The sequence below is a fragment of the Nicotiana tabacum genome, chromosome 15 (assembly GCF_000715075.1).
Source record: "Nicotiana tabacum cultivar K326 chromosome 15, ASM71507v2, whole genome shotgun sequence".
Classification (NCBI taxonomy): Eukaryota; Viridiplantae; Streptophyta; class Magnoliopsida; order Solanales; family Solanaceae; genus Nicotiana; species Nicotiana tabacum.
The window spans coordinates 32,268,818-32,284,331 of NC_134094.1; the positions used below are offsets into that span (position 1 = coordinate 32,268,818).

The following is a 15,514-nucleotide window of genomic DNA, read 5'->3' on the forward strand; positions in this document are numbered from 1 at the left end:
GAGTTGGCGCCTCCCGAAAGCTGAAGGAAAGCCTGCTCGAGTTTCATGCAACCACATGGGCGGATATCCATAACCGGTATGCGTAAAATATAAGGATAGAAGACGATCAACTCGGATTCTCAGTATCAACAAAGGGACGTGATCGAGACAAGAATTAGGAAAAGTTTAAAATAGACTTTGATGCAGATCAGTGGTCCACTAGAGGTCGCTTTTTCCCGTATAAAAGAACCGAAGGTCGTAAGAGCAAATGGTTTCGATCATTGGATAAGTTTTCTCCTGATAGAAGAACCGATCATGGCCGGAGCAGCAGATCGTTACAGGAGAAGGAAGTTACAGGGGACCGAGACTCTACATATCCCAGGTTATTAGATTACAACTTTAACATCAGCTTAGTAGAGTTGGTATCGGTAATGAGGAATATCAAAGGATCATGGTTCCCGAAGCCAATCAGGTCTGATCCAAGCCAGAGGGATCCCAGTTTATGGTGTTAATACCGTGGGACTCATGGCCATAGAACTGGGGACTGCCGATATCTTCGTGAAGAGGTAGAGACATTGTTAAAGAATGTCCACCTTAGGGAATTTCTAAGCGACCGAGCTAAGAACAACTACGACCGAAGCCGGGACAATGCAGAGCCTTCGCAGGTGATAGAAAGTTCCCCTCGGCTGACTATCAATATAATTTTCGGAGGGAATGAAGTTACCGGTATGACCTTTTCAGCAATAAAGAGAACGAATATATCGGTGACTCACCATAAGAGACTTCGGAAAGTCGTAGAAGATGACATCACTTTCACGGAGGAAGACGCTGACGGACTTCTCTCGCCACACAATGACGCTTTGGTAATCTCTCTCAATGTTTTCGATTTCAAAATTAAACGTGTTTTGGTTGATCTAGGAAGCTCAGCCAATATCATCCAATGAAGAGTGTTGGAGTAAGCAAAGCTGACTGGAAGCATCATTCCAATGACAAAACTCTTAGCTGGATTCAACTCGACAAGTGTGACAACCCAAGGGGAGATTGAAGTAGTTGAAGCAGGAGCAGTGCAGGCTGTTAGTTGCTCGGTAGTCGAAGGCAGAAGAGTCCCGGGGTCTGAACTCATTGGACAAGAAATAACAATGAGGCCCGGTAAGAGAGAATCAACATTCTTTACCAGGTCCATTTCACCCCAAAGTGCTTGGGGTTCTCCTTCGGTCGGGTTTTGAAACTCTCCCGGCTGAGCACTCGGTTGAGCTGATGAAGATCTTTTCCTCCTTTGAAGGGAAGCCTCTTCATCACTAGCATCCCCCTCGTCAACGAGGACCAATGTGGCCGGTTCAGACGACGTTTTCTTTGCCTTTTCTCTTGAGTCCCAGCCGAGGAGGGACATTTTCTCTTCGGTTTCTTGTCCTTGGGATGGAGACTCCGAGAAGAGGCTCCTTCACAGCAAGAAGATCCGCGAGCTCTGCTTCGGGCAGGGACGTTTTGTATCACCCTCCTGGCCTCTTCGAGGTCAACCGAGGTCTCAACTTCAGGGCAGATGATAGAGCCCTTCAAGAGTCCTGTATCGGGCCAAAAGAATAGAGTTAGCAGTTTATTCATAAAATTTTTTGTGTTCGTACAAGGATAAAAGAAAGAAAGAATTTGGTTTACCATAGTTTTTGGCCTTTCACAAGTATTTTGGGGACATCTCCTTCCACCGGTGGGACTCTAGTATAGTGATATCCAGAATTATTTGAATCCACTGGTCTAGGCCTTGAGCCAGTGGTGGTTCCCATCGGGTAGCTGAAACAAAGAAAATGGAAAATCAGTAAAATCGAAAACAATCTTTTCACGAAAGAAGGAAGTAAATAACACAAAACTTATGAAAGTGATTCCTTGACTCAGGAAAAATATGGAGTCGTGGCCGGAATGATGTCCCTGGTAGCAATAATGATGAATCGTTCCATCCACCCGCGGTTGTTGTCTTCATCTACGGTGGAGAGAAGAGCGTGGTGACTAAGCTTGCTAAAATTTATTACCCCCCCCACGGAAAACGTTGGGAGACCAAAAGGTTCATCATGTTTGTAAGGGTTAGGGTTTTCCGGATCTCCATGCACAGTTGGCGAAGGCAGGCCACCGTCCACCATAAAGATGGGCCTACTTGTGCTAAGAAAACTTGATGTCGGTGGAAAAACCTCAAAATTATCGGGTCGAGCCCTTCACTCGACCCCAAAGAGAATGGACCTAAGGTAAAAGGATATGTATAGACATACGTAAACCCCTCCTTGAAAAAGGTAACCCTCTCTATCATATCCAGCGCGGGGATTTCAAGATTGGGGCAGTTGCAGTCCTCTTTCATAGTTGGTATACTGGAAGGGAGAATGGAGGAAGGATACCTACTAACTGCCCAAGTTCGTGAAGATACAGAAGGAGCCTTCTCTAGAAAGTCATTTGCGGTCATAAGACTCTGTGGTATGATAGTGCTAACAGTGGGAGGTTCGAAATCAACTTCGACTTCCTTGTCTTTGCTTTTCTTTGGTCCTCCACCGAAGAGAAGACTAGTGTTTCCGAAGGAATCAGATAAAGAAGCCGTGCTGATGAAAGGTCAGTAAAACTTTTGCTGAGAAAAAGATGAAAAAAATTCCTAAGCAGGTGCAAAGAGAAAGAAAGGCTTTTGAAAGTTATAAAAATGAATAAGTAAAAATGATGAACATTAGAGAAGTTATAGACGGCAAAAATCGTGGTCATAATTACCTCGAAAATCGATGATAATATTTGCTGAATCGTGGGGCAACACGTGTTTGGGGTATTAAATGCTAGAAGACGTGCATCCTTTCAAGTGTCAGAGACTGTTTAGGAACTTTCCAGCCAAGAAAGGAATCTTCACCAACTTTTCGGTAACACAAAAATATGTCACCGGAAAGTAGGGGGACTATTTGTATGGGGTAAAATCGGTTTATAACAAATGGTCGAATGGTAACATGACATATGGAACCGAAGATAGGCAAAGAGCAATTCAGGGAATAACCAATTCCGAATACAACGAATGCAATCGATATCGGATAAATTTCGAAGGGAGCGTAGTCGACAGGAGAAGATCAAAGGTATACCATCGAATAACATTCAATGAGGGAATATTTACTAACATTAAATGAGCGACCGTTGCAGAGAATATTTATATTCATGGTCTGCCGTTATGCATTCATCAATGTCTCTTTTATTATCATTTAAGAGGAGCTTGATCCTAGGATCTTGTTTCTCTAGGTAAAGCTATAAATATCAGGCTCAACAACCATTGTAAGGATACGAAACAGTCTATACAAAAAGGCTATATTCTATTACTTTTGCTCTCAATTAAACAACTTTATTTGTACTTTATTGTTACTTTGATTTTTGTCCTCGGAGGCATTGAATTCGAAGCGAGACTTGTGATCTTCTTCAATTTCAATTATTAATTTTAATTTTAATTTTATTTTCTTATCATTTTTGGATCAAATCAGTTCGCTTGTCTATAAACCATGTAACAAATTTAACTGTACCGTTTTACGGGTAAACAATAAGATCTAAGGGAAAAACAAGGTAGGGACTCCCAATTTTAAAATCATCTATGGGATAAAATAAGAAATTTAAAATTAAATTATTTTTAAATATAAAAAATTAGACATACTAAAAAGAAAAGTACATCAAGACATTAACTTAAATGAGATTAAAAGGTGACATAGATATGGGAATACAGCTTCTTTAAGGTGACTCTTACCAATTTTGGTTTTGTTAGTGATTTTATTTCTCAATTTTGCAAAAGGTTGATGAATATTTCTTCGATCTTTTTCATTGCGTAGCTCGAGCTACCCTCCCCCCTCAAGTTTTTGTTTTCGCTATATGGAGTTCAAATATTTTGGTCCATACTCCATATACTAACATAGTTCTACAATCATAGTGGCGGACTCTGAAATTTGTATTATTATCGCAATTTGCCATGTTTTTAAGGTTTTCCTCCCAATCCCAAGTTGATATTCATTTTTGTATTATTCACAATCAGTATCGGTCCATTGTATATATACGTATTTACTACACAAATATAAAGAAAATTTGCAATAAAGCAGTGCCGATCGAGTGTCTCTTGCACTGGCACCGCATGTGAACGTTAAAAGAAGAAATTGTCTATTTTAATATTTTGTGTTATTGTAAATGTCGTAAAATGATCTGCTTTGATCAATCTTAACTTTTATATGAAGAAAGCATGTCTCATGCTACGTTTTTTCAAATGTAAAACGAACAGCTTTCAATTCAGAATGAGGGAGAAAAAAAACCTCAATTAACAAAATTAATCAAAGAGAAAAGAAAAAGATTCATTCTAGGTGCGCTATAAAAGATTTAAATCAATTATTAAAGATAAAACATATTGATAGTGTTAAACTAACTTAATTAATTTAACAAGTTACTCAGCATATTTTTCAATTATCATTTTATGCTTCCTATAAACAACAATCCATAGTAAGCTTGTAAGTAATATAATAGTGTAAAAAATCTTTTGTTATTTAAAATTAAATTCATTTAGAAAAGCTAAATAGCCAACGAACTACAAATTTAAAGAGAAACAAATCGTTCCCTGTTATGACTGGAAATTGTTTATTTCTTTATTTATTTGTTTGAACCATTAGCTGAGGACTTGAGGTAAAAGAGCTTTCTATTTGTTTATGTTAACCCGTAATTAATACTACTACATCTATCATATTTAGGGTGAAATATTTTAAAATGCTATTTTCCTTTTCTCAATAGAAAGTAAAATGTTTTTTTTTCCACACGGTTAATAAGAAAATTAAAAGAACAAACGTTTAATTGGGAATTGGGACAGTAGATCATTTGCATAGAGCGGGTCGGAAAAATAGAACTGGCGGGTCGGATCTGGAGATTCACTATAAATCCCCAAATTTTGCCGCCATTTCAATAAAATTCAAATAAGAAAGCAGTAGCAGATGAATGTATGATCGAGAGAGAAGCTCAACACGGAAAATACGTGCTAGGGTTCAATTCCGTAGGAAACTTACATTCCGCTGTCAGATTTCGGATTCTTGGAAGGTTTTGTGGAATTTGTACAGCTCTACATAGGTTTCGTACCTCGCGATTAGATTTCGATTTGAATTTCAATTTCAAATGCGTTATTTTCTTGTCTCTGATCTTCAGGTTATTCCTACACTTGATACTCATCGGCGATTTATGAACTCTAAGTTCCGATTTTGCTTGTATTTCAAATTCGTAAGTACGAAGCAAAATGAATTTCGCTGTGTGTGTGTGTGTGTGTGTTTTGTTTTTGGTAATGTTTTGTTGATTACTTATATATTTCTTCTAGGTTCTGGTTTTTGTTTGTTTTCTTCTGTTTATTAAAGAGTATTTCAGATTCTGTAAGTACGAAGTAGAATTCTCTCCCTGTGTTTTTTTTTGGGGTCATATTCTGTTGTTTACGTACATATTTCTTCTAGGTTCTGATGTTTGTTTGTGTTGTTCTAATTATTCAGGAGTATTTCAAATTCCATAACTTCGAAGAAAATAAATGTCGCTGTCTGTGTATTTGTTTTTTTAAAATTATTATTATTATTATGGTAATATTTTGTTGATCATGTATATATTTCTCCGGTGAGTACAGCTGTCCTTTCATTTTCAGGTTTAGGACCGAAAGTATTGTGGATAAGCCAGTTATTGAGCTCGTCTGAAGGTGAAAATTTGTTGCCCAAGCACTTGATATTCTTATTATTTGTTTCGAGGGTTGAAAAATATAGGACTGAGGCATTGAGATCATATTTCCAGCTTGTTTGGTAATGAGATATAGTAGTTGTAGTAGTAGTAGTTGTTGTGGTAAACTGAGCATTTTACACTACCGGTGTAGTTTAGCTGATAGCTGGTTAATATCTTTTACAGTTTGTCAATTTTTATCTATTATATACAGTTACCTATTAGTTGGCTTTAGTTGATTTTAAGTACCGGGTAGTGTAAAATATTTTCTCTGTGTAAAACTTAAACCATTTGTGAAGAATTTGCTGTGCAACTACATTCTGGCTAATACTTCTGTTTACCTGAATTCTTAGTTATCTTGGTTCATGCGTAATCATGATGTTTTTCTTTGTAGAAAGTTGAGTATTCATCACCATGATAAACTCTGATTTTGTCAACGCATAAGCAGCAAGCAATTTCAAGTGATAGTTAGCTAGCTTTTGTATGCCAGTTATCAAAACTAGTTTTGTCATTTTTGTGTTCCCAGTTAGTTTACTTCAGCTATCCAAGTATGAACTTTGATATTTCAACAGTTTATAAGCAGCTAGAGGTTTCAGTTATTGGATATTCTAGCAGCCATTAGGCAGTTTTTCTTTCAAATCAAGAATGTTTGAAATTGGATTAGCCAGCTACAGCTGGCTGTTAAGTGGATTGTCTCTTTCTGTAACTTGAGATGCAAAGGTTGTTCTGCAATGTTTTTGACTTTGCTGTAGCGATAATTTAGTCATTTCTTATTGACTATTCTGTGTCTATATCCATAGAATGCATTGGATCAGAAATGTTATGCTCGGAATTTTGAATGATTCCAGAACTTTGTATAATGTGCTATGAAATTGACAATCATCTTTGAATGTTGAGATGAGATGCAATGCTTGCTGGCGAGAACTGGAAGGACAGGCCATCACCACCACTTGTGGCCACGTCTTCTGTATCCTAGTTTTATATGTATTCCATATAGACATGCATATGTTTTGTGTGTGTTTTAGCCCCCAAGAGAATGTCTTAGCGGTCGAAGAACTAGAGTTACAGTCTTGGGAATCAAGTTCCGAAACCAACAGAGGTGACACTAAGTTAATTCTTTCATTCTTCCAATCTCTTGGGGGCAGAATTATCCGTTACCTATATTAGTGGGAGGTAGCATGTACTGATGGCTTAATCGGTGCATGGAATCTGGCCTGGTACCACCATTATCCAAAAAGAGAAAGAAATTGTGCTTTCCATGTAGACATGTAATTTTTGTGCAGTTTCCTCATGGAAATGATTTTGGTGTACAACTGCTATGATTCCTTAACAATGTTAATAGGCCCGAACGATGCTAGTAAGATTCTCAGCAATGATGCCGCTTGTCCTATCTGTGATCAAGTTCTGTCTAAAAGGTTAGTCCTATCTAATATCACCTTATGGTTGAAGTGTTGTTTTGGTCACCTAAAGACAATGATTTCGCAAAAGGTATATAACTATATCCTAAATTTGCTTCTTCTCTAGCTTCTTGTCCCTTTCTCCTTTTGATTCATTTTTCTAGATCTTTTCTTTCTCCTTCCTTTTTTGTCGGGAGGGGGTGGGGCTTATGACACTTCCAGAACATTGTTTTTGTTTTCCACTGCTAAATTTGGTATAGTAATTGGTTGTCTTTTGCTTTTACTAGCATTATCTAAACACTCAAAGTAATGTGTGGAATTTTGTCGAATTGGCTATCATGTAATTAATTATCTGACGTTTTTGCCTCAGTCTCATGAAACCTGTGGATGTTAATCCAAGTGATGAATGGGCAAATGTAAGCATACATCCATGAAAGGATAGCTCCTTTATCACTTTTTATAGTTCCTGTGACCTAATCATATTTGTTTCTCACACATTTCATCATCAGCATCCTAGTTAAAATTTGTTCACCCTCATGCAGATGGTCATGACTGGAATATCACCACAGATATGTATCCTTCATAGTGCTGTGTTGCAACATCTGTAATATTCAGTTTTACTTTTAAAACATAGTGAAGTTGGGTTAGTTAAATTAACGTACTATTTCCCAAATTGGATTTAGCGTAATAGCACCTTTCAGAAATGGTATTTACATTAGCTTCATTATTTTCTCCTTAATCAAACCCAGTAATGAAGAGTGCCTACAAAAGTGTGACGTTCTACATTGGGCAAAAAGAATTGGAAATGCAATTCAAGGTGAACAAGTTAGTCGCTCAATACCAACAGAAATGTGAGATGATGCAAGAGAAATTCGCTGAAAAGTTTGAGCAAGTGCGTACTGCATACCAGAAAGTGGCTAAAAAGTGCCAAATGCTGGAACAAGAGATCGAGAGCTTATCTAAAGACAAGCAGGAACTCCAAGAAAAGTTTGCTGAGAAATCCAGGTTCTTCTTACAGTTTTTAACAGAGATTCTATTTGTCCAAGAAAAAAAGAAAAAATTCCGATGGAACTGCAAAAGTGTGCTCAAGTTATCCACTATAATCTATTGACTGAGGAGGTTGCAAAGTGTGCGGTGCTTTACTACTGGAATCCACTATCTTTGGTACATGCTCTCAGAATTAACATAGGTCCATATTGTCAGGCAAAAAAGAAAACTTGATGAAATGTATGATCAGTTGAGAAATGAATATGATTCAGTAAAGCGCTCAGCCATTCAGCCAAGTAATTTCTTTTCAAGGACAGAGCCTGATATGTTCGCAAATCCTGCTAATATGATGGACAACAGAGATCATATGGGAAAAGGTAATCATTTTATTTTTAGAATAATCACATGGCATATGTGAGGTTGGTGCAGTTTGGCAAACTAGATTTGTTCTTCTTAGTGTATGAATACTCATTGACAAAATTCTTTGCATTTAAAAGATGAATTATACTTAGTATTTGAACACTCAATTGTCAAAATACTTCGAATTTTGGATATTTCGCTCTCAAAACTGCACTAACCTTTGAGCAAAGTATTAGTTGACTCATTTGTCGCAGATTGGTCGGTCACTCCTGAAACTCCAGGACCAAGAGAAGACATATGGCCTCCAGCAAGAAAGAATAGTTCCAACTCTGGCCCTTTCGATATCTCGAGTGGATCCCCTGCAAGACAATCAGCAATACCAGTGGATACTGGAAATAGAAGAGCAAGTGCTCGTCCTATGCTTGGTGTTGGAACTGGAACAAGCAATCCCTCACAGACCCTTAGGAATCTCATCCTTTCACCGATTAAGAGACCTCAGCTCTCCCGCAACCGACCACAGATGTTCACGTAAGCCACAATTACATCCAATAAGCTGAGATATCAAAAGCTGAATTCTTAAAAAAATTGGTTTTCCAGGTTTTGAAGTCGGGAGATCTTTCAATTTCAATAATGTGGAGAAATATATACTTGAGATGCAAGAATGGATCAGGTTTCCTGACATTTTACAGTGGGAAACTTTGTTTTGTATGCCAGATATTGGTATGCTTGCTGACTTTCCTTAGTGGCGGAAAAACTAAATATAAAATCATATGGAGTAAGGTTTCATAGTTTACAGACAAGTGGATGATGTGATATGAGTTGCAGTTTAATAGCTGCAACATCTCGTATACTACTTAAGTGTAGGGTTCTAATTCCGCTAGAAGTCTTCTCTTCTTCTATAATCGTTTCTCCCTCCTCACTCGCAAACAATTTGGGCAGGATATTACCAGTCCCATATATAGTACTTCCAGGTGGACTCCTAAAAAACTAATTCCAAATCTTGTTACTTTTTCGTTTCTTCCTAAATGTAGTGTCTAGGGGCTGTTTAAAACCTGTTCTAGCGTGATCTTCTGAAATACTTCAAAATATAGGTCATGCTCATTTTTGACTGTTTAGCATCGTTAGTTTTATGTCAACAGATAGTGTCTAGAGGTAATTTTCTCGTGACACAGTCTAAATGGACTTGATTCCTTGTGCTTGGGTCCTGCTGCTTTGGTTCTTAAAATTTGACAACATTTAATTAGGATACGAGTTTATTTTCTCGGGGCAATCTAATGATGGGCAAAAACTTATCTGCATCTAATGGTTACAAAAATATTATTAATTTACCACGATCAACATATGCAGACCAAATTAGCGAAACTTATTAAAAATAAAAGCAATATGCCAACTTGCATACAAGATATTTATACGAAGATTTGATACTACAGTCATATGACTGAAATCCTTGCTTCCATGCTATTCAATGTCTACTGAATTTCTTGCTATTGCGATTCTTGGAAGGTTAAGCCTCGTTTATGCATAGAGAACGATTGTGAAAAAACAACTGTTGCAAAAATCAAGATTCTATTAGTAAGATGGCAATGCTTCTTAGTCTTGAGTAGGCGAAAACCATTATGTGTTTGAGGTTCCGGACCTAACACCTGGCACTTGGCACGTTGTCGTAATTAAGAGGATCGAATGAAAGTATTTTCATTATCAACATAGAAAATCTACCATTATTTTCCAATAGTACCTTGTTGAAGCTAAGAATGAATATTTTACATTAACTTTTGCCTTTTCAATGTTTTAATCTCAAAATTTCTCTTCAAGAACGTTATACACTCCATTCCCGCATCCCGCCCTCACCATACACCTTCCTAGCCAGAAAGAGAAGAAGTGCTAAAAAAGATAGTAAAAGGTAATAAAATGGGATAATGTAGAGAAGGAGAGAAAACAAACATACAATTTAATAAGCTAACGAAACTCCTGTTGTCAACACTGAGCTATTTAATTAGGATACAGCACTGACTGGCTAATTAAATTGAGCTTAAACACTTATATTTTACTGCAATAAGTTAGGTGATGTTGGGCATATTTCTATATGTTATAATGTTACTTTACTCATGTTTTAATTACTTTTTGGTGCTATTTGGTATTAAAAATGCCCAACATGTGTTAATTATTGGTTTTATGACTAATTGAGTTGTGTGTGATGATTTAGGGTGTTTGGAGTGTAAAAATATGAAGAAAAGATGCTCGAGCTATAGGAGAAGAGGTTGGATTTGGTGCACCCTTAGCAGTGAAGTCGAGATAAGGCATTAGCCTTAACATCCGCACCTGGGCACAACAGAGATGAAGGAACAGAGGGTGGATGCTTCACATCCACCCCAGCATGCGATGCTGAGAAGTTGAAGCTGAGGCGGACGCGAAGCATCCATCCCAACATCAATCCCTGAAGCTGAGGCGGAATAGAAAAAAGGTAAACTTTGGCCCATGACTTTTGTACGCAATATATAAGCCAAAACGCCTCTTTTAGGTGATCTAACACACTTGGAAGCGGAGAAAAGCCATCACAGAGTCCGAAAACCACGGAATTCGTCTTGAGTTCTTACTTTTTCCTTCTTTTATTGATTTGTATGTATTCTTGGGAATTATTTGAGATTGCTACCATAACTATGCGTGGCTAAACTCATTTATTCTGGGATTATGGTTTTACATGAATGTTGATATTCGAATATTGATTTGACGAGTTAATTTATAATATTGAGTTGCTTATTCATATCCCGAGTTTAATTATTTTACTGCCTAGCTAATAGTGAAATACTATATATGAATCTTGAGTTGAACTTGAAAGAGGTAATTCTTGATTGCAATAGGATTTAATAGAACGCAATCTTGAACCTAGACATTGGGGAATTGATTTGCAAATACGGATAGAAATATACCAATTTTCCGTGCTTAGCCACTTGTGTAAGAAATTGTTAATGCGTTCTTTTTATCTCTAATCTCATAGAAATATAGGGTTTAGAATAAATTGAATAGACGAGTAGAAGTTGTCATATTTATACGAGTATTATTGTCCTTGCAGGTTAATAACCCAGATAGAATAATAAGTCGAGTCGATTGAAGAATTCAACAGGATTGTTAACCAGCCATAATCCTGGAATATTATTTCTCATTGAATTAAAATCCTTCGTGCTAAGTGTGCTAGTTCATTAGTTTTTCTTTTACTTGCAATTATAATTAGTAGAATTAATCAAACAAAAAGTACCTTAAAATTGTTCTTGACTCGATAAATTAGAATTCGCTTAATTTAGTTGATAATTAATCACAAGTCCTCGTGGGGACGATACACTACTTACTCTTTATTACTTTATTGACCGCGTATACTTGCGTGTGTGATTTTGGAAAATAAATTTTTGGCGCCGTTGCCGGGGATTTCGAGTTTAGTTTTCTTTTAATCTTCTTTTTGGCTGGGTGTTTGATCTCAGGTACTTTGCTTGAATGTGATGGGTTAGAAGCCAGGATAGACTACAGGATTTTGACCCAGAACTTGAGAGAGCATTTCATAGAAGGTTGAGAGAAGCTTGAGAAGCAAGTAATTTACAAGCACTCATCCGACTTCTTGTGAAAATGGCGGAAGAGCATCCATTGGCGGTACAAGAGGTGACTATGCCCAGCATTGCTAATGTCACCTCAAGTGTCGTTATGCCTAGGATCACTGGGCATTTTGAGCTTAAGCAGAGCATGATCCAGCTATTTCATGTAAATGGACACTTCATGGGACTGCCATACGAAGACCCCCAACAACATATTCTGACTTTTTCTAGAGATTAGTGATACCTATATCACTAACAGGGTCATATCTGATTATGCCAGGCTCACATTGTTCCCTTTTTCTCTGTTGGGAGAGGCCAAGAGATGGCTAAAGTCTGAGCCAGCTAACTCTATTGCATCGTGGAATGATTTGGCTCGCAAGTTCCTGGCTAGGTTTTTTCCTTCTGGTAAAACCGCAAAGATAAGAAGTGAGATAGTTGCGTTCAAACAGAGAGAAAGTGAGTCACTTTATGCAGCCTGGGAGCGATTCAAGGGATTACTAAGAGACTGTCTATACCATAACCAAACCAATAAGGTACTGACTCACACTTTTATTGAAGGTCCTCACCCTGAAATAAAAATAGTGGTAGATGCAGCAGTTGGTGGTCAAGTATTGGAAAAGAGCTTTGATGAGATCTACACGCTGTTGAACAAGTTTTCCAAAAGCAATCCAGATTGGCAAGGGGAAGCAGGTAGATACACAACCCATAAATGCTGCCGGGGGTACTTGAATTAGATGTTGTATCAACACTATCTACACAGGTAGCATCTTTAGCAAATCAAATTAGCAAGATGAATGTGACCTAAAACCAACAACAGTTCACACCAATGCAACAGTCAACCAGTACAGTAGGTGCATGTGTTTTGAGAAGTTTGCGGCGAGGGCCATACCGGTGATGCCTGTCCATCGAATCCAGAGTTAGTTTACTTTGTGGGGAGTGCGAATAGAGGCCAAGCTAATCAGAATCTGTATGGTAATACTTATAATCCAAATTGGAGGTTCATTCCGCAAATCCGATGGGTAATATTGTGGAGATGCTCAAGAAGATTATGGCTGATAATCAGAATCAAGCTACTGCTATTCGAAATTTAGAGCTACCAATGGGGCAACTAGCCAGTGCCCAGAACACCAAACCAGCGGGAGCATTACCTAGCGACACTGAGGCTAATCCTAATGTCCCTATTAATGTTGTGTCATTGAAGAATGTGAGAGAATTAGAAGAAGTCCCATCAAAGAAGAGAAAGCAAGTGATGTTTAGTGAAAAACAGCCCACCATAGAAGTCGAATCGGAAACTGCAAAGGAGTTAGAGAAGCCAATTGAAGAAGCCATGGCAAAACAACCACAACCAATAGTTGCGAAGCCATCACCTCCCTCAAAGATTGCAGAAAGTGAAAGATAATACAACGTACAAGAAATTCCTTGATATTTTGAAATAGGTGCATATTAACATACCATTGGTGGACGTTTTGCAAGAAGTGCCAAGGTATGCACAGTACATCAAAGAAAATTGTGGCAAACAAACGCAAACTAACTGGGTTCGAGACTGTAGCACTCACTGAGTAGTTCCAGAATTTAGAATAAGTTGCCTCCTAAATTGAAAGACCCAGGAAGATTTACAATTCAAATTTCAATTGGGAAATATGTGGTTGGGCGAGCATTGTGTGATCTTGGGGCGAGCATAAACCTGATGCCATGTTATGTGTTTCGACATCTAAGGTTGGGAGATCCTTGACCGACTACGGTGGTATTGCAATTGGCAGATATATCATTAGCTAGCCCCGAGGGTGTCATTGAAGATGTGATGGTCCAAGTGGGCACATTCATATTCCCAGCTGAATTTGTCATCCTGATTACGAGCCTGATCAGAAAGTCCCATTTATTTTGGGACGACCATTTCCAGCTATGGGGCACGTAATTTTTGATGTGTGTGAAGGACAAATGACCATGAGAGTAGGTGACAAAGTGGAGATCTTCAATGTATACAAAGCACTTAAATTGCTAGCACACTATGAAGATTTGGCCATGATCACAATTATGTGGATGGTGAATTGGTAGGCACAACATCATACTTGGTATCTGAAGATCCTTTGGGAAGAGCTTTAATTGACGAAGAAGAAGCGAAGGATGAGCTGGTAGAAGAAATTGTACAAGATTTGAACATGACATGCTAGTACGTCGACGTGTTGAAGATATTTGAGGAAATCAACATACCATTGACATTGACACCACCTAAAATATCGTTTGAGGAGGCTCCAAGGTTGGAGCTCAAGACTTTACCTTCTCATCTGCGATACACGTACTTAGGTGTGTCAGAATATTTACATATGATCATCTCATCTTCATTATCACATGTGCAAGAGGACAAGTTGCTGCGGGTTCTGAGGGAACACGAAGGGGCCATTGGTTGGACTACTGCCGATATCAAGGGAATTAGTCCATCATTTTGCATGCATAAAATATTCCTGGAGGATGGACATAGACCAAGTGTGGAGCAGCAGAGATGATTGAATCCTATTATAAAGGAGGTGGTAAAAAAGGAGATTATCAAATGGTTAGATGCGGGGATCATATTTCCTATTTCTGACAGCAATTGGGTGAGTTCTGTGCAGTGCGTGCCGAAAAAGAGAGGCATGAAAGTTTTGGAAAACGAGTAAAATGAGTTAATTCCTACCAGAACAGTGATAGACTGGAGGGTATGCATTGATTACAGGAAACTCAACAAGGCTACGTGCAAGGACCATTTCCCTCTCACTTTTATTGATCAAATGTTGGACAGGCTAGACGGGCATAAATATTATTATTTTCTTGATGGTTACTCCCGTTACAATCAGATAGTGATAGCACCAGAAGACCAGGAAAAGACTACATTTACTTGCCTTTATGTCACCTTTGCCTTTATAAGGATGCCATTCGTGTTATGCAATGCACCGACGACTTTTCAAAGGTGCATGATAGCCATCTTCACCGACATGGTGGAGATATTCGTTAAGGTGTTCATGGATGGTTTTTCAGTCTTCGGGTCATCCTATGATAATTGTCTGAAGAATTTGGATTTGGTGCTAGCACGCTGCGAGGAAACTAACCTGGTACTTAATTCAGAGAAGTGCCATTTTATGGTTCAAGAAGGTATTGTATTGGGACATCGAGTGTCCAAGAAAGGAATTGAAGTTGATAAGGCCAAGGTGGAGGCAGTGGAGAGACTACCACCACCCATCTCTGTTAAGGGCATCCATAACTTCTTGGGACATGTAGGTTTTTATAGACGTTTCATTAGAGATTTTACAAAAATTGCTAATCCCTTGTGCAGGTTGCTAGAAAAGGATGCCACATTCAAGTTTGATGATGCCTATCTTAAGGCATTCGAGGAGCCGAAGTTGAAGTTGGTGTCTGCACCAATCAATATCACACCTGACTAGAGTATGCCCTTTGAGTTGATGTGTGATGCGAGTGACGTAGAAATTGGGCCTGTTCTTGGATAGAGAAAGAACTAAGCTTTTC

At 38.3% G+C, this 15,514-nt stretch overlaps 1 protein-coding gene and 1 non-coding gene across 12 annotated transcripts; one reads left to right on the top strand and one right to left on the bottom strand.

Moving 5' to 3' along the window:
- Positions 1 to 4,820: 4,820 nt before the first annotated feature.
- Positions 4,821 to 11,172, top strand: LOC107781767 (E3 ubiquitin-protein ligase CCNB1IP1 homolog). Of its 11 annotated transcripts, none has more exons than XM_075230723.1 (11): positions 4,823 to 5,040; positions 5,146 to 5,217; positions 5,624 to 5,674; positions 6,492 to 6,658; positions 7,034 to 7,106; positions 7,459 to 7,504; positions 7,631 to 7,661; positions 7,838 to 8,093; positions 8,292 to 8,452; positions 8,690 to 8,963; positions 10,639 to 11,170. In XM_075230723.1, the coding sequence occupies exons 4-11, from the start codon at positions 6,589 to 6,591 to the stop codon at positions 10,652 to 10,654; spliced, it is 927 nt and encodes a 308-aa protein (XP_075086824.1). In that variant the 5' UTR covers positions 4,823 to 5,040; positions 5,146 to 5,217; positions 5,624 to 5,674; positions 6,492 to 6,588; the 3' UTR covers positions 10,655 to 11,170. The 11 variants fall into 11 exon arrangements, 10 of the variants coding, with proteins under 10 accessions (XP_075086829.1, XP_075086830.1, XP_075086824.1 ...); XM_075230724.1 differs by having other exon boundaries at positions 6,589 to 6,658; XR_012699207.1 differs by adding an exon at positions 9,033 to 9,155 and having other exon boundaries at positions 4,825 to 5,040; positions 5,624 to 6,658; positions 10,639 to 11,168.
- Positions 11,173 to 12,432: 1,260 nt separating this feature from the next.
- LOC142170011 (small nucleolar RNA R71) lies at positions 12,433 to 12,539 on the bottom strand. The gene has a single exon (XR_012699630.1). It is a non-coding gene; the product is annotated as a small nucleolar RNA R71 (small nucleolar RNA).
- Between the last annotated feature and the right edge of the window lie 2,975 nt (positions 12,540 to 15,514).

Bases quoted from the DNA above. Each gene is read 5' to 3' on its own strand.
- LOC107781767 (XM_075230722.1), top strand. From the start codon at position 6,589: ATGAGATGCAATGCTTGCTGGCGAGAACTGGAAGGACAGGCCATCACC. The intron at 7,107-7,458 runs GTTAGTCCTATC...TTTTTGCCTCAG, and splicing joins GATCAAGTTCTGTCTAAAAG to TCTCATGAAACCTGTGGATG. The intron at 7,505-7,630 runs GTAAGCATACAT...ACCCTCATGCAG, and splicing joins CAAGTGATGAATGGGCAAAT to ATGGTCATGACTGGAATATC.